Genomic DNA, 22,803 nt, shown 5'->3' on the forward strand with positions numbered 1-22,803 from the left:
AACTTGCAGTGAAGATGAAATTAAAGTAATGTAATACCAATAAGTAAGAAATCACACGGGATTTATCAAAACGCGTTCAAATTGTTTGCAAGTTTGTGAGCAGGAGACGACTCGGGCTTTCCGGGGAGGCTTTGTGCTTGTTTTAAAGATACATTTAAAAAAAAAAATCTTGGTTGTTTAGGAATCACCAACTTTAACAATGAAAAACCAGAAAGTCAAATGGAAAGGTGAGGATAGAAAAAAACGCAAAGGTACAATGTAAAATAGCCCACGCAGGGTTTTTGCAGGGGTGCCTCTGAGACCCTGAGCTTCTTTCTCGTTGTAGGACTGCAGGTAAATCTTCCTCCTGCATAAATCATGGGAGCACTCTGACGTATTATTTTGGTAAACTCTGTTTGGCAAGCAAAACACACGCACACACCTGCGAACAATCGGTGGGAGGTCCACCTGTAGGTCCCAGCAGCGGCGGAGGCAGGCTGGTGAGTCCTCCTTCTGCCACCGTCACCATAGCCGAGAGAAACCAGTCGGACGTCCTCTGCGCCTCCGGTTCACACATTGCAGGATTCAGACGCGCAACGGGAGGAATGCGAGGCAAAAATCGGTGTTTATTTGGACTTTTGGATGAGAGAACTTCCTTTTAACGCGTGCGTTTTGATTTCGAGAGTCTCCGGAGCCCATAAAAAGGCTTTAAAATGTCTCACCAGCAGCGACTTGTTCAGCTCTCAGCAGCTTCGCTGGCTGTAGTTTTCGGCACGGACGAGGAGAGTGTGCGCGCCGGCGGAGGGAAACTCGGCGGCACCGGTGCGAACGGTCAGGAGATTTTCGATGACTTTAAAGCGCAAAACTCGCGAAGTTTCTGGAATAAGAGACTGGTCAAGGCTATAGCTGAGGTGTACTTTCAGGGATGGATGGAAAACTTCGTGCTTTTCATTCAAGGCAACGCCAGCAACTTGGAGGTGCTGAGGGAAGCGTGGATGCGCAGGGCTTTGAGGTCACCGAAGGGATTTATCATTAAAGCTGTCGGTATGTGAGCGAAATGTCCACAAAACACACTTGAAAGAAGAAGCAGCAGAACGTGTGTATACGCCACTGTCCCGTTTGCAATGCAAATAAGGTGATAGGACTCATTCAGCGCAGTGAACAGCTTCTATTCATGTAATGGCACAAGGTGTTTTTTCTTTAAAGGGGCTCTTTATTGTAATCACACCACCAACAACACGTTTACCACCCTGAGACAGATGTGTGAAAGCTGTAAAGTGTGACTGACACAGAGCTGGCGCAGTGGAACTCCACAAGTTGTAGAAGTTGTAGCAGTAAAAGTGGAGTTTACATTATTTTAGGTTTATTATTGTAGGTAGGATCTCTAAAGAGACAACGTGTTGCCTGCTTCATCACTTTGATCTGTTCAGTTTGCTTGGAAGACTATGTTTCTAACTAGACCCCCACCCCACCCATCAAACCCCTCAAATGTCTGGTGTGTTTGGGAGAACTGCATCCCAAATCCGTCTGTTACTGACACAGTCATATGTTTACCCCAGCTTGTTAACAAACCTCCCTGTAATTGCTCCTAATTGCCCCCCTCTTCTCTGGCTGTGCTTTAAAGCAGCATATAGCGACACAGAAACAATGGAAATGGGGCAGAAACCTTTATGCAGCCTCCTATAGCATGATCTCACAGGCTGTAAATGTCTGACAGCACTGACCCCTGGAGAAAACGACAACCTTGTGTGGATTTTAGAGCTAATGACCTTATTCTTAACTGATACGTCCTTTTCCCCCCCCTTACTTTAATCTGTAGGTTTTTACAAATAAATGTGTGGGGACTAATACTTGACCACTTTTAAAATTACACAATTATGACATGAAAGTTAAAATCTCCAAAGGGTGTAGAAGGTGTTTTTCCAAATCTTGGCTGTTCGGGCAGTGTCCCAGTGTTGCAGCTGCCTTCCAACAGCTTCCCGGCTGCTTGCGGTACTGACGTTTCCCGGTCTGTCTCCAGAGTAGTGCCTTTTGTCTGGATGTGTGCCTTCTGCTGTCTTACCTGCTGACTTTGCGTCAGCTCTGCGAGACTGAGCAGTTCACAGACAAGCAAATGAAGGAATGTGAAGGGGAGGAAGAGACCACACAGAGGGAGACCCTGGGAGGGCGTGGACTGACTGAGAGAGGGAGAGGGTGGAGGCTGACATGCCATCCCACTGAGCAACCCCTCCTGGCCCTGACAAACAAACACCACATGGGCCAAAGGTGATGTTGCACCTATTGTTATGCACGGTCCAAAAGGTGTGCACGTTCATGCGTGAGCTCGTGTTCGAATGTGTTCTCCACAGCAGATGCAAACACGTCTGCGTGTGGAAATACCACCTCCTTCTCATCCTTAACAAATCCTTCTCCTCACACCGCAGAAATTTGTATGGAAATAAGCTCTGGCAGGTTGTCAGAGCCTGGTTTATAGTCTTCTCGCTGAGAGCTGGTCAGCAGTGAATCACTGAGCAACTGCCTGCCGACCGCAGCCGCTTTTCTGTTACCCAGGATTAATGTCCCTCCGTTTCATGGCCAGTGTGGGACTGTGGAAGTCAGACTCCTAGATTGATATCAGGCATGGACTTAAGGCCTTGACATTGTCCTGATATAAATATGTCAGCTCGAAAACACAAAATGTTATAAGTTATGGGCTACAGTGAATTTCAAATAGCCCTATTTCCTTTCTCAGGTCAGAGGAAGGTTCAGACTTTACTGCAGTGTGGAAGTTTTTTGTGTGTAAGGAACGCCTAATTTAAGAGATGCTCAGCTGAAGCTAACCAGATGTAGGCAAAGTTAGTTAAGATTGTCTAAAAAGAGACAAAGAAAGAGAGACGCAGGTGACATAGATGGTCCTGCCTGGTTATCTGTGCTGATAGTCTCAGTGTAGAGAGATTGGCTTGTGGTCCCATCACACACTCACCCACTCCCACTGAGGTAAACAATCAGTGTGAGAAGTTGGTATGGAGTGTTATTAACGTGGGCAATGGACCCAGTGGAACTGAGGATCTCTGATTAAACTAACTCTTGTCTGCAGGGCATTCTCTCATTCTTCATCCAGTGTCCTTCTGCAGGATAATAGCACTGTGGGGTTAGAGGTGGGGATAGCTCAGTAGGTAGAGTGGTGGCCCCATGATCGGAAGGTCGGGGGTTCGACTCCACTGAACGGTTACCCTGAGGTACCCCTGAGCAAGGTACCGTCCCTACACACTGCTCCCCGGGCGCTGCACTGGTGGCTGCCCACTGCTTCACTGGGTGAATGGGTTAAATGCAGAGGAACTATTTCCCTATGGGGACTAACACACACACTTATTTATACTGTAAAACCAGCTCACTTATGACTAGTGTGAGCATTTAGTTTACTGGAAATGCAGCGCAGTTACAGTACCTCAATTATCACCCATTTATGACATGTGCTATATTTACTACAATTTGTGTGGATAACATCTATTGAAATGGCTGCAGGTATTATGATGCTTAATATGTGGAGCTGGATAAAGCACCACAGCTGTAGTTTTTAAAGACTATTCCAGTAAAGGGTGATCTGGAACTACATCAAAATGGAGTTGTAATCAAGAGGGAAAAAAACAAGACTGTGGGATCTGGAGATTTTTTACACCACCTTAACAGCTTGTTTTTTGTTAAAGGGACGGTTTATTTTCAATCAGTGAGTTGCCTTAACAGAAAATGCCTGTTGTGGGTTAAACGTGCTTGAGCAAAGCATTCGATAATTAGCTCTATACCTTGACTGTGGAGCTAGAGTGGTTTATCTAGACTTGCATAAAGACAAAGCCTAAAACAGTCCAGATGAAACAAACAAGCACATCAGTTTGTGGGTACTTTTAAGAATCTTTTCAAACTTCAGGATGAGCAGGCTTGCTTCTCCTTACTCTTTCTCCGTAATTAAAAGGAAGTCAGTGTCATGAAATTCTCAGTAAGAGGGTAAAAAAGTTTTTTTTACTCCCCCAAAAAGTACAACTCTTAATTTAATCCAATTGTAGCTTCTTATTGCTCATTAAAATGCTCAAAGCACGTTGTTGGCTTTGTTTAAATTTAATTCTTTAATTCTCAGCGGTAAACCACTCCAGCTGTCCCTTTGAAACCAGAGGCTCGGTAATGACTTTTAGCTGGTTCTGCATTATTTAGTGTGCCACTATTGTCCCCCGCAGCAGGATGAGCATGGAGACACAGGCTTAAACATTTATATGGAGTAAGCCACCGGTGTAATGAGGTGTTCTGTATCCTTTCTACTGTCAGTCTCTGCAAACCTTCTTTCCTTTGAACGCAGGCGTAAACAAGTCTTCTCACCTTTGTCGGTGAAATCGCTACTTTTCAGCACATCTGTGTCATTCTTTGAGCACTGTAAGGCATGACTAAGCTGCTCTTTTTAAGCCAAGTTTCTTTTTTTAAATGGTATGTTTCATTTAACTTGCCATACCATGAGGTGGTGATGCATTCCTGAAATGCTTCATTTACTCTTGAGATCATTTCCTGAGCTTGCAGCTATGCAAGTCTCATTTCTGCCCTTTACTTTTCACTTGAAAGTGTTGTATTTTCACACCAGGGGTTTCTCCTTTCATGGGGGTATTTTGTCAGAGTCTCAAAGCGCTCCGCTAATAGTCATAACTCTTCCAGATGTTAGCTTATTAACCATGACACCCCCTTGCCCGCCCCTAAATGGCCCACCCTGTCCTAACTAAGCAGCACAGGTCAAAGGTTACAGCCTTCTTGCTAACAAGGTACCTCGGGGTTATTTAGTTTCAGAGGGTTTTATAGAAAGAAACATACATTTAAACAGTATCCAGGTGTTCTTTGCTCACTGCGTTTCTGCTTACGTCTCAGTATTTTACCCACCGGGTTACAAATGTGCACTTGTGAATGGACATGTCAGGCCTGCATTGATCAATATTACTGGTAACATTATTGCTATTCATTCACTATATATATATACTATAACGGTCTACTTTTAGATAACAATTTCAACCTCTTATTTAAGTTTATTCTTTTTTTTTTTTAAATTAAAACTATTACTTTAAGCTTGCTATTTCAGTGTCAGGTGATCATTATTACTTCTATCCAGCTATTTAGTTTTTTATCCTTTCCTGCAACAGTGTCAATCATTGCCATAAGTTAACCATTAGTGTTGGCTAAAGCAAACTTCCTTTTGACCACCTATTGAAATTTGATCAGCTTATAACGAATAATCACATTTATCTTTGTTTTTCACACTCAGTTTTATGACAGTGGCCGTGGTTTCAAAGAGGTCCTAAGGTATGAATTTAAAACTATTTGTATACCAATCAGCTGTGTGAATGTTTTAACATCTGCCATAAATGTTGCTTTGTTGGTCAGAAAACATCTCATTGCACTGCCAAGATGAGAGATGAGGCATGTTGTAGATGCAGTTTGCAGGATCTGTAACAAGTGCTGAATTGGAGTGTTAAGAAAGGAAAATTCCATTAAATTCTAGTGTTAAACTGAATCTTTTTCCCTAAAATTGCAAAATAGGGCAACGGTTTAGGTAGTATTTGCATGTTTGAAGTGCCTTCTTGCCTCGTTCATATCTATAAATAACCAGTTTAAAGGGAAATTAATTAAATTGTAACTTGAAAGGAGTCTCTGTGATTTTTGTGCATATTATTTAAGTTTCAAATTGCTTTTCAAATTGCATTATTAGTGTAAGATGATTAGGATGCAGCCTTTTACAATCACTTTTACTGATTTTGCTTTTGGCGAGATATTTTTCTACATTTATCTACAACATTTTTTTTAGTTCCTGTGGCTGCAAAAATAGCTTAGCAAATAATTCAAAAACCTTGACCTGTATTCTCAGATGTGACCCTCCGTGTGTGTGTATGAAGGACTCTGCATGTGCATGCAGTCCTGCCACATCATTTGTTTGCCACATCCTTTCCCATTAAGCAGGAAGCTAACCCCGGTGCGAATCAGGCATGTCGGCCTCTGCATCGACCCAAACACTGGGCTCACCCGCAGCGGCTGAGTGGACCAATGCCAACAATAACAGTTAAGGAGTTTCCTCTTCATCCCTGAGCTTATGCACCCTGTCAGTAACAGCTTAGGTTTCCCTTGGTGGAGTTATCTTTATTCAGTCTCCGGTCAGACTACATTGCATTAAACTCTGCATCACTATTAATGTTCAGTTTCCTGACAGGATGTTTTCTTTGCTTCATGTAGCAGTAATACATGCAAAGGTATGCTAACATTGGTTCAGTAATAGCAAGGTGCTGTGTTATTGAATTTCAAGAGTGGAAGATACTTCCAAGAAACTACGACAGAGCTGATGATTTTAAGGGCATTGTGGAGTGATGGATCACATGGTGGATAGCGGATGGGAGCTGTGCTCCAAACGCTGGGATAATAAACACTGGAATCTGCTGCACCTTCAGCTCAGTTTAAAGGAGAGGAAATGGGTTTCATCTGCAACCAATGACTACTATCACTCATGATTAATGTGTGGATCTGCTGAAAATATTCCTCGATGCTGGGTGTATATGTTTTTGTGGTGGGGTGTCAGTGGGGAAATGTCACATGTATGGAGTAGGAGTGAAAATACCCAGATCTTTCAGGAAGACAAGCTGGAGATTTAGGGCCTCCTGTCTTTGTCTGAGCTCCAAGCTTGGCAAAGTGTCAGAAAAATGCAAAGCAATATACTGTACAGGTCTTTAAAATGGGCCATTAAGAGTAAATGCTGAATATAGAGGAATCCTAAGAAAGAACCTTGGGGTACACCGTTTGTTAAACACACAAAAGACCTCATGTGGGACACTTCTTTTCACAGTGATAGTTGTATTCAAAATAGTTGCGAAACCATCCCCACACAGCTGGATCACAGTCTGAAAGTCTTGAAAACATCTGTGAATCAGTGACTGAATCAGTTGCTAGTTAAGTATCCGGAAACATCACAGCAGTGTCTTTGATTTTTTCCAGCAGAGGTCCAACATAAGGTAATGGCTGAGCTGGTGCTATGTTTGTCTTGATCCGAAGCCAGACTGATACACAAAGAGGATAGGATTTCCTTTCTGGATGCATGCCCTCGAATGCTGAACAAAAAATGTTAAATGATGTTATAAAATTTTGGAAATTGAACTGCCTCTTAGTTACATTACTACTTTAGGGTTAAACACGAGGTATTATTTAAACGTATCCTTATGCATTCCTCACTGAGTGCATTTACTTTGAGGCCAAACATCTGGCTAAACCGTGACTTTTTGTCTTATCTTGAAGAAATAAGCTCTTTCATTGAAATATATGCATATATTTATCTTTTTTATCAGTCTCAGAATTAAATTACAAAGCGATGCAATATTTTTTTCTTCCTTTTTGCACAAAGGCGTATTCAGTCAAGTGTTTTACATTTTCTTTAACAGCAGAAGCTTTTCAGACCCAATGATTTTTTTCAGTAGTATTGTTTTGTGCTAGTCCTTATGGGTAACCTAATAACCATCAGGCTTAACAGGTTCATACTGAATACCAGGAGCACCAAGAGAATCAGTTGGGTACTTGATGCTAATCTTTTAATATAAAGAAGTTAAAGCCTTTAAGGCTTTCGTGCCAAAAAATAGATCATAAATAAAAAACTAGAAAAAGTTGCATTAACTGCAAAAATGCCGGGTGAATGCCATGTAGCGGAAATATGTGCTGAAAACAGCTGAAAAAGCGTAATTATCTGCTGAAAAAAGAAAACTGTCTGCTGAAGATGGCTTTATTTGGAAGGGTACACTAAAGAGTGTCAAGAAAGCAAAGGCAGCACGAGCGGGGAAGACATGCAGTAACAGCCATAGGTAGGATTCGAACCTTGCTCATCTCAGTGAGGCAAACGGGCAGTCTTCCCAGAGAGAGACATGACGAGAGAAAAAACGGCTTCAATTCCAGGGTTTGAAATCTGAGAGAAGGACAGATTTCTGAAACAAACATAATTAATGGGAAAATGGTAAACTTAAAAAAAAATTTCTTTCACCATGAGCATCAGGAGTGTCTGAAGATATATTGGCACAAGACTCATGTGTCTGGAGTCCACGGTTTAGGAGATATGACCAGTTGAAATGTTAAAAAGCATAATATTTTAAAAAGTATAAATGTTATGAGCACCAAAGGATATAGCTGGCATAAGCAGAAATAGCAGAGCAGTTTAAGACTTGAGTGGTGAAAATAGCACCAAAACTGTGGCCATAGTTAAGCAGCAAAGAATAAAGAAACAAACTCAATAGGTTGAATGCCTTCAGCATTCACCCAATAAAATTTGCAACAAGATGCAGTATAGGTATTTTTCTTTTTAAGTAAAATGGCTCTGCTCTAGTTCTTCAACTCTGGTGGTGTCATTTGCACCAGCGAGTATGTTAGCTTATGTATAAATAATTGTAACCCTTCTTTTGAAATGGAAAAAAGTCCCCCTGAAAGTGCAACAATAATCTCTGGTATGCATCTTTAACTGTGCATTTTCTGTAAAGAGGAAATATAATAGTTTTGCCTTGAACACTTCAGATGTGGGCTGGAACAAAGCCGAGATGAATAGTTTCTCAGGGTAATGGGACCAATTTGGCCAGAGACACTGCAGAGGACTAGTTTTTATACATTAAAGAACAAAGGAAAGGTACTGTGGCACAGAAATGGATCCGGCAGACTTGGAGGTAATGTTCAAGTTCATCAAAGCAGATGAGAACCAGAAACGTGGCGGTGTGGTCCACTTAGTCTGAAGAGGTATGAAGTGAAAGATTGAGAAAATAAATTGTCGGTAAAGCTGTGCTTTAACTCTGTCTGATGGCATTGGCATAAATTGAAATCATGCTACACTTAAGATGTTTTTGGTATAAAATACAGCCCTGTTTACCTGAGGTCTGCTGTTAAACACCTGGTCAGGTGTGTTTCCTATTTCACCAGGACGTGATGACGGGGTTCCTGCTCACTAGCTTAGTGCCAGGTCACTTTTATGAGCAGGATTGCTTTTCCAATTGTTCTTCTTGTGAATCAGACGGTAAAAGCATTATTTTATGCCATTACAGCTGCAGGGATTTGCAAGCAAGATTTGCGGTGACCCACTATAAACCACTAGATCTTTTGAGCTCGGTGAATGACAGTTTGAGAAGCTTAGTCACAGGCTCTTTGTGCTTACTTGCCAACATACATTAAATATCAAAGGCCCGCTTTGGCAAACTTTGTCTCGAGACTGTGGCTGTTACAGAAACGACACTTTTGCTGCTGTTTCTTCTTTTTCTTTGTTTTCGTATTGGACGTGGCAGGTCGCTGCCACAGTAAAGGTTTCTATGGTGATGTGGGACAACACAAACCCAGCCTGGGTTTTTCTTCGTTGCTCATGGTTTTAGCTCATGAATTTTCTTTAGTCGAGATGTTTTGACTTTTATCAGCTTTTATTCAGCTGTTTATTTTAAGATGTTGCAGTGCTTGTATGCCAATGAAGGGGCTAAATTGCCATTTTAATGTACCAACCCCCCCTCCCAAAGAAAACAAGCAAACACAGTCCATATTTGACCTTTTTTCTCCCACCTTGATTCCTCTCTTGCACTGCACTCTCTGATTCTGAACCATGAATAGGTCAGATTAAATATTTACCTAATGCAGCTAAATGTTTGGGCTAAAATGCAGGTTTTATTGGGAGGAATCAATCAATAAAGCTGTAAAATGCCCAGTGGCTCAGCATTTATAGCTTGATGTGTTAGACACAGGAAGCTCATGGATGGTAATTTTACGGCAAATTCTATAATAGATATTTATTTCATTGACGTTTTTGCTTAATGCTAGGCTTTTGGGGTGAAAGCGCAGTGTCGCCACACTGGGAGAGGTTTCATTGCTGGGATATTTGCTCTGTGATTGCTTTCTGAAGGGATCTTTTCACTCAGTTTATTGGGCCATTTAACTGCAACGCCCACGTCTGTGTTCTTATGTGAGTTAAAGACACAAACTCATAAAGCACTTTTAAAAAGTGCAGCACACACACATGTATAGGAAGGAAGGCAAGGGCGGGGTCACGGAGCCCTGCTTGTCCAAAATACCAAGGACAAAGGGACGGGTGGGAATTTAGCACATAAATTAGAAATCTGACAAAATGTTTGACATTGTGTCACCAAGGTTGACTGAATCTTGCATGTACAGTTAGCAGATTTACTGTAGCACATAGTTAAACTGACTTAGTGAGGAAGAGATAAGGAATGACTTTAGTCTGTTGGGGCAGGCTTTGAGATCTCGCTGAATGCCATGCTGTGTGTCTTTAATGAGGGAGAGAGAAGATTATCCTGTTTGCCTCCTGGAGCCTACAAGATTAGACGATAGCAGGATGAGATAAGACAGTGGGCGTCTTTGAGTAGTTTGTGTTCCTAGAGGGCTACTGAATGAGGGACTGTCTAAATCATACCTAAAATTTGAGTTAAATTTTACCTGCAGCAGTGCAAAGATGAAAGGTCAATAGTAGATTTCATACAACACAGCTCTGAATCAGGTGCTTCTCGGCTCAAGGACAGAAAACATTCAGGAAGCAAGGGACTCATGCACACTGAGCAGCCTTCAATGATCCAAACTATGGGGTCATTCATTAAAGGCTGTATATAAAAGATTCATGTAGTAACTGTTATGTAACTCATTGGTGTGAATTGGTCAATTTGACATTTTTGGCTTTTGAAATCTTGATTTTTGAGCCAAAAGTTACCATATTTAATTAAGAGGTTGGAGTGCTAAGTTAAGAGCTAATGCTTTCGAGCCTGGTTATAGGAAAACGGTAGTTGCGGTGCAACCAAAATGATTGCAAGTTCACTGCACACATTTACAGTCTTGTTGCCTTCGAAATGGTTGCATCCACAGGGGATAGGAATCAGGTGTGTGACCTCTCGTACTCAGTTGCCATCTTCAAAGTGACTTTGTGATAGCGATAGGACTGAGTTGGTCTGTTATCAGTTTGCAGTTGAGTCAACCTGGTAATTACACATGCTCTGTTGTGTCATGACAGAGTGATTGACTTTGATAAATCGCTAAAATCACAAATCTGTTGTCTTCTGTTCCATCTACATTCAAAGAAATTCACATTCATTACATACAATCAAAGTCCAACCAGAATCTCTGATGGAGAAATTCACAAATTCCTCCACAAACGTGCTCAGTAACCTTGCTTTCACGTAGGAATATAACCAGAGTACAGACAGTTAAGTCCAGTCCTCTAATGGGAAGAGATGCTTTGCAGATGAGTAGCACTCATCTGCACTAACTCAAATTGATTGCAATGTACTGGCCAGCTGTTTGTGATTGTTAAATAGATGTGGCAACTAATTGAAACAGAAAATTCAATTAGCAAGCTATAACTGTATGGCATATGATAGCATTGCGCAGAAACAGATAACAGTTTATTTACTATTTAAGTGGCAATGAAATTCAGACTAATTTTATTGTTTCAATTAAAGGTCAAATATATTTCTTTTACAAGGTTGTAAACACATTTAATTTCAGTGAAAATAATTGACATGCTAGGCTCTGAATACAGCTTTAAGTGGCCATTCAAGGGTTTACAGTTTTAGTGAATTTCAGGTTGTCTTATTTTATTTTTGTGTTTGAGGTTAAACAAAGACCCTATGAGCCAGCTCTGTGAGGCAGAGCTAAATATTATCAGTAGAAGTAGTACAGTAGAAAACAAAGCTAACGTGTTAATGTTAGCTAGCTGTTAGCTAGTTTAACTTACATGCTAACAACTACACATTAGCAGAAAACATAAAAATACCTGAGGGTGATTGGACTGCGGTTAGTTTTCGGGTATTTGGGCAAATAAAGACATGGACAAGCTAAAGTTTTAGTTAAAAAATTGTTGCTGTGACATTGTGTAACAAACCATCCGGTTGTTATTCAGACATTTGCTAAATGATGACACTAGAGAAAAATTCTCATGCACTTTTAGCCTCAAATGTCATGGCAATCCATACAAATATTTTTAAGATATTTCATATATTTATTGGTAGTCCAATAAACATTTCCATCACTACAACAGTGTGACTAATGGGCATACAGGATAATAACCAATATTTCACATTAATGCGCAGTCTGTTTATATTTACAGGAATCTTGTACTGTTCCAAGGCATAACTTAAAGCCAGTACATCACATGTTTTTTGTTATCGAGGGCTGGTGATGATCAGGAACGGAAGACTTTGCTAGAGTTTCACTTCTTGGCAAAATATCATTAAATATTAAAATGTCAGCTAAACGGTTGAAATGTTAAATGATATACAAGCTGTTGTGAGACTTTTTTTTTTAATTAATCGTTTTAATTTTTGCTCTGTGTTTCTGAAAATGTATGGGCTCTATTGTCTGTGCATACTTGTGATGTTTTCTTTCTGCATTGTGCAGAAACCAACATGTTTGATCATATTAGTGAGTTTCATAAAGTTAGGTGCTTCTAGTCTTTGAATATTGCTATTAATTTATGGCACGTCCACTGATTGAGAAGTCCATAAACAGAAGATTTTTGCCTTCTCTGCATTGAGTAAAGATCATTTAGAGATAGTTTGACAGTGGTGCAATTTATGGCAGGTCTGCAGCATGTGCTTTACGGTGTGGTGCAGTATTTTACTCCAAGAGACTTAAGGTAATGCAATCACGTATGAAATGAGACTCAAGAGGCTCTAAGGTCTGCTAACACCATGTGAGCCATGTGAATACATGTGGTATTGATTAGTGTCAGCAGCCAAAAGTATCTCAGTGGGGATCGAGGAGAGAAGGTCTCTGTCAGTCATTGCTGCAATATGAACAGTCGGCTTTAGATATTTTTCATTTTGTTCCCCAGGCAGCAGTTTATTCTCACATGGAAAACTTATGACACTGGAAGAATGTTTTTTAGGTCTGCAAGGGGCAGAAATCATAGTGTGGACTTTGTCGCTTTATTTTAATATTTGGGGTAATGCTGTTCATGAAACAAAAATCAGGCTCGTTATATAAAATCACAATGATCTTTTAATTTCAAGTTATTTTAATACAAACCAGCATGTGATTTAAGCATTGCACCCCTGAGAAAGAAACTCATGCTCCTATTCCTGTAGGAACAAGATGGAAAGGATAACTATAACATTGCTTAAACTGTTTTTCTTTCTGCATATTTATTGTGTATCTGCATGAACAATCGTGTGAAAAAAGAGCTTTCTCAGGACTGTAAACATTCGAATAAATACATATTTTTTTCTGTACGACTTTATCAGGCTTACATTTTTATGGACGAATTTTAGCATACTCTTCTTTCAATTCATTAATGTTTGCAGGCATTTGTTTATGCAAAGCTCTCTTAAGGTGTCAATCAAGTTGAGCTCCAGAGTTTAACTGGACTTTGACGGGACCATTGTGATTCTTTGTTTTGTTGTTGTTGTTGATTTCCTGCTGTGCTTGGGATCATTGTCCTACTAAACAATCAACAGCTCAACTGCTCCCCAGTTTCTGCCAGGTCAGCTTGAGCTGTCAGACATTACTTTGATATCCACAGGAGTTTATGTTACATCAGATTCTCAGGTCCTGTGGCTGCAAAACAAACCCAAATAATCACACCGCCACCTCCGCACATGACAACTGGTATTACGTGTTTGTGTTGATATGCTGTGTTTGGATTTTCACCAGATGTGATCTAGTTCATTATGGCCAAACATCTCCACTTTGGTCTAATCTGTTTAAATGTCTGTCTAAAGTCTTGTGGTTTGTTCAGATGCAACTTTACAAGCCTAAGTCATGCTGCCATGTTAATTTTTAGAAAGAAGAGGCTGGCAAACTTCACAAACACACACCTGAATGCTGCAGATTAGCAAACTTTGAGGGCATTCGTATAGGTGCTCCATCCATAAATCACGTGCATTTGATTAGTAGCACCTGGCTGCTACTTACCCTTTTAATGTATATGAAAACAGTGAGGGTGTTTTTCACAGGCATCTCTGCAGGTATTTGAAAACTTTCATTTTCACAGAAAAAGAATTAGCTCAGATTAGCTCAATTTAATTCATTCCCCCAAAAAAATGTTTTTAAACTTGAAGGTTGCAGAGAGCTGCACAAACCAATATTCCACATTTTATACAAGCTGAGAGCAGATAACCCTTTTACAAGGTTATATCGACCTGCTACTCCTTCTGTTAACTGGCATTAACACAATGCTCGTCCCCGTTTTGATTCTCAAGCTGCTATTTTCCCTGTCTCGCCCTTATGACACAGGGTTCGGTTGCCATGGTGCCCAGCCGGGTATTCATGCTGTGTATGACAAAGGGTTTAATGTCGGTGGCCCGGTCTTGGATTACAGCAACACAGAGATCTGCTCCCCCTGGAGAGGAGGCGGTTACAACGCTGAACCTTTTCGACAGTCACGCCTGCTAATGTTAGACTCAATAAACACGGATCCTCAGCCGGCCCCATCCTTCCATTACAGCAATATTTCCCACATCTGAACTCCTACAGGTGTTTTTTGTCATGTCTTGCACCAGCATTTCAATGTAGTTGGAATTCATTGCATGTAACAAACCTATTGCATGAATATATTTGCATTTAGCCTCTTTAGAAGAACAAATCGTAATAGCATGGGTCCTACAGGATATCATGCATTAAACCAGGACACGATCGAAGAGGATAACAATCAATCCACTGAAATTACCTCTGTGCAAAGAGAAGATTAGTTTGTTGATTCCCTCTGATTAGGATGTTAATTATTTGCCTCCCACTCTAACCTTGCTGACATTTTCACTGTTGACTGTGTTTGTATGTGGTTTCTATGCAGACAGCCTGCCAGACATTCCTATAGGAAGTTAACGACAATGAGGAGCTAAGTCAGCAGCACTAATTTACTGCCAGGGAGACCACTGTTGAGATATCCGCTCTGAGGTTTAGACAGCTTAATGTCTTGTCTCAGCTGGGGGAAGGCAGCTTTTATTTTCTTTTACAATCCCTCATAGGATCAGTTTTGCAAAGAAAGACCTCTGCCTGTGAACCTTATGAGCATTAAGTGAACCCCATGTGCTGATAATTGTTTTGTTACTTTTTTAGGTTCACATATTCCTTCCATTTTTTTTTAATTAACTGAAATGCAGGACCATTTGTAGTGATTAAAATATTATGTTAACAGTGCTTTTAGGCTACTTATTATTCATTTGTGTGGCTAAAAGCTGTTATGCAGGGTCTTTTTCCAACTTCTTTCCCTTTTTGTAAAAAGTTTAAGTCTTAACCCGATCTTAACCTTAGTTTTCATGTTTATATATGCAAAGAAGCCAGAATGTTTTAATTGTACCAATATGTAATTTCATATCACATATTTTAACACTGGATTACATTTATGGTCGTGTGGTAGATTGTACACACTGATTAAGTCATTTTTTCCCATATAAAATCTGTCAAAACATTCTGTGGTCGTAATGCAAGCGCTGAGATGATGAAAAATAAGTGATTTTGACTAATGACACGTTGCTCTTGAAAGAATAGTTTTTTTTGTAAACTTGCCTGCATCTGTCATCATGTGTGTGATACGTATGCGTGTACTCATTCTTTACTATAGCAGATATTTGATTAGCTGTATATTTTCCCTGCCTCAGACAAAAGTGGTTCAAGTGTGAGGGTTGTAAATGTTTAGCTTACATCACGTGGTGAGCTTGGCAGTGCTATTGAATGAATGCCCCAGGGCTGATGAGGAAATCACTCACAGTCATACAAGTGTGACATTTATACACAAAACACTGTTGTCAACACAAGCAGTCTCCAAAAGTTCCAAGTGGTCACGTAGCTGAATTTAATTAGTTGTGTGTGTGTGTTTGTGTGTGTTAACTTTACACTCAAGTTTTCATGTTAGGACTCAAGTAGCATTTTTGATGGATTGCATTTTCTTTTTTCCTGTTTATCATCTTTTGCACTCCTTTCTCTGGTGTGGTGTAGATGATTAACTAAAACCAGTTTTCCACTCCGATGGGTAAGGTTCTGTCCATGACTTTGTAAGTCTAATCATTCATCAGCAGTGGGTTTGAGACCCTTGGTCAGCTGGCTGGTTGTAAGCTGTATGCTGGGATAACATTGTTGTTAGCATGTCAACATTGTAGATCATTTCTTTCCCCCCTTTTATGTTAGTTTGCAAGACATAAGTTATCCACTGCAGCAAAACCCACATTCTCCTCGTACTCATTACCACATCAAATCCACCCACCACTACTGTTAACCTAATATATGTGAACTCTACTCTGTAATTAATACTCAGCACCCTCTAAAAGTAAACATTGCTGATATTATGCTATGTCTTCTGGTTTTGGCTGGCCTTTGCACCCTCTTTGGAGAAATCTTCTAGAAATTTTGCTGCTTTCCTTCCTGGAACCCAGATCGAGCTGCAAATGTCTGTCCCTATGATGTTACCTCACTTTGTAGGAAAAAGAAGATTGCGTGTCATGACACTGGTACTAGTAACTGCCTCTTGTCTCTGAACACAGTAATACATTAACCAAATGAGAAACTTTCATGTAACCAGTCTCCATTCATTTCCCCTTCATTCAGTCCACTCTTATAAATATGCTGTTAAAGAGTCCCCTCAATATGATCCCAACCCTCTAATCCCTGCTTCTCCATGTGTGAAAGTTCATGTTGGTCTAAAGTTTCCTAAAATGCCTGGTTAGCTTCAGGTTTTATGATTGAAAGCTTTGTGGCTTTTTAATAGGCTCCCACAGTTTGTTTGCACGATAAACGAAGGTCTGTAAAGTTGTGCAGATTGCTGGGATATTGTGATATGAAGTGCACATTTAAAGAATCAATTTCATACTATTTTTGCAGAGACAAATGTTTCCAAGACCCCTTTTCATAGTGTCTCTCAGGTTTAGTAACATGTTTGTCTAGGGGCAGCTCCTAGATGTGTAGGTCTCTATGGTATGGGGGCAGGATATCTGATCTGCCCAGCAGGCAGAGCTGTGGTCATTTCTGTGGGAGTAATGGAATTCTGTGGTCAGTCCCAGTACCCATGGAATTCCAAAAGCAGTCAGGCATGGTTCATATAACTCACATAAATAGACCACCTTGGTCATGATTTAGGAGGTGGTTGGGACAGGAATGTCAACTTCAGTACTTTGAGTTGTTTTCACTGGCAGCGCAAGTCAGAGAGAGACCCTCTGTCCCAGGTGTGTTTATATCTCCTGCAGCAGGCCCACCTGTTCCACCCAGTAATCTGCTGGTGTGTGTGTGTGTTTTTCAGGTGACCTGTCCCCAGTGCAGATGTCGCCTGTTCCTCAGTCCCAGTTCATTCCCCTGGCTGAGGTGTTGTGCTCAGTCATCTCAGACATGAACTCTTCCCAGATCACCGTCAGTCAAGACTCACTTGTCAACTACATGAGCAAAGCTCATCCAGGTAATCCATGAAATACTGCCACAGCTTACTTGAGAAATGAATAGTTAGGCAAGAACATTGGACCTCGTTGTCTAACAGTGCACACACAAATCTGTGCGTATAAAAATTTCATGCACAAATGAGCGATTTATCAGTATTTTTGTAGCGGAGTTTGTTTGTACTCTATGAAAAAATTAGAAGTGCCTCTGACCGTGTGTAGAAATAACGAAGACTTTAGAAAATGCTTAGAAAATGTTAAAACACACCTTTAAACTCAATAGCAATACTACTACTACCAATAATAATAACAACAATAATAATAATAATGATAATGTTGCCTTTTGGTCATTAGTTGCAGTTTTCCAAAAACACTGTGTTACAAAATGCACAGAATCCCAATTAAATAAAAAAATAGAATTTAAAAAAATACTATTTCAAGAAAACAAAAATTAAAAAATTATTAAGTAAATGGAAAAATCAAGGGTTTAACTTTTAATCATATTTCAGTATTTTCTTATCTCATAATTAAATGATCTTGTATTTCATTAAAGGGATTATATCATTGCTAGATGTCAACACTTATCGTCTTAATTTTTTTACCAGCTGAGTAGAAAGGCACTATATAAGTGCCAGTCCTTGAGCCACAGTGAGTGTCTAAGGGGAAATTATATTAAGAACCTCTGTTACTTCAGCTGCAGCATTACTTTATTTAGTTTTTCTCAAGAACGAAATAGGTCAGTGCGCATGTTTCATAAATCTCATATACTAATATGGGAGCAGTATTTTCTTTTCTTTACAAGCAGTTAATTTTTTCATTTTATCGAGCATTTTATGACATATGCTGCTTTTGGACAGCGAGGCCTTCATTTGTTTGTACGCATGGTCAGTGGCACTACTAAATGTATTTGTATTTGTGAATTAAAAAATAATAATAAACCACTGATTTATGCGTGAAACGTTCACATGCACAATTAGTGCACAGATCTGCGGGTATGCACTATTGATCATCAAGGTACTTTGGCCAGAGCAAAGAAAGCCATAGAACTGTTTTCAGCATTTGTTCTGGGCTAAGCTAAATGGCTGCTGGCTGTAGCTTCATAGTTTTCAGTTATGCATTAGAGATTTGGAATTATAAGCATTTCATCTCTTTTGGCCTTAATCGCATTCCCTTTTTGTGTCTCAGGGATAACCATCCCCACTCAGGACATCCTCTATAACGCTTTAGGCAATCTGATCAAGGAACGCAAGATTTACCACACAGGCGAGGGCTACTTCATCGTCACTCCACAGACTTATTTCATCACCAACAACATGGTCAGAGAGAAGAACTGGTGGACTTCTTCTTCGGCAGATGACGCTCCTTTACCTCCTCCTGTTACTTACCTGCTAAGTAACGACATCTGCGTCGAGAGCACACAAACGCCCCCAGTCGCCCACTGCAAGTCCTGCAGCTGTTTTAGCTCCCTCCAAATCTCCACTAATGCCACGACTGCTCCAGCAACTGTCCCTCCCTCCACCGTCCCAGATCAGCATTCCGTGTCCGTGTCCATAAGCGAATGCACGGGGAAAAGCTTAAAGTGGCCGCGACCTTTAGATCACAAACCCACCGTGCAACATCAGTCCACCTCCACTGCAGCAGATTGTCAGGCAAGTGAGATCAGCAAGACTACAGCCACTACTAACGCCACCAGCCGCAAAGAAAAAGATAAACCAGGGAGGAGGTTTGGGCTCAGTTTGTTCCGGAGGAATGGAGGAAAAAAGGAGAAACCGAAGAAGGAGTATGCATCTTTTTCAGGCCAGTTCCCTCCAGAAGAGTGGCCTGTAAGAGACGAGGATGACCTGAACAACTTACCCCGTGATCTGGAGCATGCAATCATCAAACGCATCAACCCTGAGCTAACTGTGGACAATCTGACACGCCATACCGTCCTCATGAAGAAGCTGGAGGAGAGAAGGGAGAGAGGGATAGAAAAAGTGCTGGACAAGGGTGTTGATAAAGATGATAAGGGAGTTGACAAGGGAATGTCTACTGAGGTATTGGCATCTTCAAAACTGAGGCATCATCACTCATCCAAGGCAGGAGCAGGCAAAAGATCTGCTCAGAAAGCCTCTCGCAGCAAGAGGAGGAGCCACTCGTCCAAAGAGAAGCACAGGGAAAAGGAGAAGGACAAGGTTAAGAACAAAGCTTCCATATGTGCGGACAATTATCCAGAGGGGGAGGATTTGATCCCTACGCGGCTCAGAGTGGAAATCGCTGTTGATGAACCAGTTCAAGTGGAAGAATGTGGAACTGCTGAGGGAAAGTCTCTTTATAAGAAACGCATTGAAAACCCTTTCCAGGCACATCCGCTGAAAGAAGCCGAGAACAGAATTCCCGCTGCCAGAGAGCACAGAAGACGAGAGGTGAAAGAGCACAAGACTTCGGGATCAGGGAGGAAGGACCGAACGAGTCATCGCTCCAAATCTTGGGACCCACACCGAGCCAGACTGATGGCAGCAGATGGAGAGAATGAAGGGAAATTCACTACATCTGAAGAACAATACAACTGCAACCCTGAGAGGGACTTTAGTGCTGATCTTCTTTTCCAGTCGGACACGAAGCCCAGCAGAGAGCTGCCACTAAACTACAGCTCAGTCTACCCACAGAGCAGTACGCTTCGCATAGATGACAAGGTCAGACAGAGAGAGGACAGAGAGAGCAAACATTTTCAGGATGCCCCAGAATATGACAGTATGCCAGATCGCAGCCAAAATATAGTTGGAAGTGTTCCTAACATCCAGCAGTATTCCAGTGCTAATGCCTCTCTCTCCACCCATCCCTATGAGCTTGCCATAATAAACAATGCATATGATCCAAATCTGCCATGGCCCAAGCCCTCTTTACAGCGGAAACATTCCCTCAGACTCTCCAACCCACAAAAAGACAGCACACAGAGGCCTAATGAGCTCTCTGAAACTACAGAGACCCAGAACCTGCAAGAGATCAGACCTGTCACTGTCAATAACAGAGAGCAAAGAGCCATGAGCCTGGGAGAAAGGCTGGAACTGACATCTAACAGCACTGCCTTGGTAACAGACACTGATGGCTTTACAGAGGACGACTGCAGACTCTATCAGAGAGCAGCCGATCAGGAGGATGATGATGCCTGCAGCTCATTGTGCCTGAATGACGATGAGGTTACAGAGGATGCAAGTAAGTACACAGCAGGTGGTGTGGACTATCAGGGTCACCAGCTGGTTTACCAAAACCGCGACTCTAATCTGAAGTATCAGGGACCACACAGTCGCCATTTTAAATCCAACTTTCACCAGCCAGAAATCACCTTAATGCAGGGGTCAGCAGATCAAATTTCTCTGGCAGTCCAGAGGGAAGATACCCTCAGCCCGTCCAGACCTGAAGACACCAGCTGGAGACTCCATCGTCAACACCAGAAGATCAGATCACCAAGAACCGAAAGCAAATCCAGCCCAAAATGGGATGCAGCGATCCAGGGAGAAAGACAGCACAAAGATGACCTTGATTTGGACTGTTCAGAAGCATGTGAAGTTGGAGACAGTAGCATCTTTGACTACTGCCAGACTAGCGAGATCGAATCGGACACAGAGACTGTGAGGAAGTCGGCTGATGAAGGTGACGGTGAGTCTGCTCACTGGGCAGCTGAGGTGGAGAAGAAGGAGGAGGAAGAGAAGCATGTACCTCAGGCCCACAGGGCTGCTCTGAGCATGCCCGATGGAGCTAGAGGGCCAGACGTTAGGGAAGCTGTGGAAACGGGAGAGAATCAGAGCATCACAGGAGACAGCGGTATAGATTCTCCAAGGTGAGTCTCTCTCTTTAAATCGTTTTTTATAAATAAGATAATGAGGTGATACTGAATCTTAACAAATCCACTGATCCCAACCCAGATGCACGATCTCTTGTGGTCAGAGTTTTGACTACTTTTCACACCTCTGACTCATGTCTTTCCTATTGTGAGCCCACATCAGACTGCATCCTCCACATATTTCTGGAGGGGTTTTGGGCAGAATAAACACCATACTGAGGTTAGTTAACCTCTGGGTTATGTGTCTGCGGTTGGCCATGCTCTCAAGTTGATGTTTTTTCTTATAAAGTAAATTGCAATAAAGCTGAACAAACACCTTGTGGCCACTTATAGCATCCAGTATTTGAACAGAAGGGAGTCATTTATGATAATTATGTATAATAGCTGTGCGGTACTTAAACACTCATGTTATAATCAAAGAGGAAGAAAGGAGTTCTTTTTTTCTTTTTTTTTGCCATTGAACTCGCCGTGCACCCTGGTGTGTAGGTAGAGGCAGGGAGTGCACGACCACGTCACATACGTTACTGAAGTGGTGTATTTTTCCTCCACAGGACCCGGGTCAGCTTGGCGTCTAGCAACACTGTCATTCTTGAAGGCCTCAAGAGAAGAGGCTTTTTGCAGAACCTGGAGAAACTGCATTCGAAGAGCAGTGCCATTCGAGCACAGAGCTCACTGCTGCAGCTGACTCCTGTCATGAACGTGTAGCAGGCTTGAACTTCACGTTGGACCTTCACAGGCCTCATCTGGAAGAGGCCTCAAACCTCGTAGTTATATACGACTGTTAGTAATATATCCGATATCACAGTTTTATGCATATCTTCACATAATGATAGCCATTGCTAAAGAGGCATGTGTACAGGTGTACAGTATATATTTTGTGTTTTTGTAAATAACTTTGTGATATGCCATGGTGCATGGTGTATTAGCAGCACTGTGTCATTTAAATGTACAGTTTTCCTTCTCTACAGCTCTAGTGTTGCCCTTTTTCTTTCTCATCATGTAGAAATTACTACAAATAAAACTGTATATATAAACCCACATTGTCTTGAAATGGACGTCTCCATATGAAACATTTTACCAACACAATATGAGTGCCTGCAAGAATTATTTTACGCTATGCTATCAGTGTAACTGGCCCCAGTTCATCCATTCGTTTCTTCTGCCTTTCCAACTCAGGATCGTGGGGCAGCTGGAGTTGGGTGAAACTGGGCTGGTTGCCAGTCTGTGGCAGGACTAACACAAAAGGAGAGACAAGCATTCACACACACGTTCACACATACGGCCAATTAACAACTAATTAGCCTAACATGCTTGTCCCTCAAATGTGGGAGGAAGCTGGAGAGACCGACGGCATGCATGTAAACTTCATACAGAAATACCCTGGGATTCAAACCCTGGGATCTTCTTGCTGTCAGGCAACGGCACTGAACAGCTCTGCTTTTATTAAACTGGTAGATATTTCTTAAAACAGACAGATTCTAATGTATTTTATTTTTGTGAATAAATGAATTAAAAAATATGTTGTTGGGTTTTAAGAAGCAAGTAAATTTCGGGGGTTCACTATCTTGTCTAAGGATGGTTCAACCTGCAGGTTGGAGGAGCCGATGATCAAACCACCAATCTTCATAACAGCGGATAACC

General features: G+C 41.4%; 1 protein-coding gene across 1 annotated transcript; it reads left to right on the forward strand.

Annotated features, from left to right (window-relative positions):
• Window positions 1-495: 495 nt before the first annotated feature.
• On the forward strand, window positions 496-22,615 carry stox1 (storkhead box 1). The gene is made up of 4 exons (XM_080868715.1): window positions 496-1,023; window positions 17,210-17,362; window positions 18,525-21,159; window positions 21,714-22,615. Exons 1-4 carry the CDS (start codon window positions 693-695, stop codon window positions 21,865-21,867), a joined length of 3,273 nt encoding a protein of 1,090 aa, XP_080724841.1. The 5' UTR covers window positions 496-692; the 3' UTR covers window positions 21,868-22,615.
• The last annotated feature ends 188 nt before the right edge of the window (window positions 22,616-22,803 follow it).

The sequence above is a fragment of the Rhamphochromis sp. 'chilingali' genome (genome assembly GCF_963969265.1).
Source record: "Rhamphochromis sp. 'chilingali' genome assembly, chromosome: 20".
Lineage (NCBI taxonomy): Eukaryota > Metazoa > Chordata > Actinopteri > Cichliformes > Cichlidae > Rhamphochromis > Rhamphochromis sp. 'chilingali'.

Excerpts from the sequence above, each read along its gene's own strand:
- stox1 (XM_080868715.1), top strand. The coding sequence starts at position 693 with ATGTCTCACCAGCAGCGACTTGTTCAGCTCTCAGCAGCTTCGCTGGCT. Across the intron at positions 1,024-17,209 it reads ATTTATCATTAAAGCTGTCG|GTGACCTGTCCCCAGTGCAG; the intron begins GTATGTGAGCGA and ends TGTGTTTTTCAG. Across the intron at positions 21,160-21,713 it reads AGCGGTATAGATTCTCCAAG|GACCCGGGTCAGCTTGGCGT; the intron begins GTGAGTCTCTCT and ends TTTCCTCCACAG.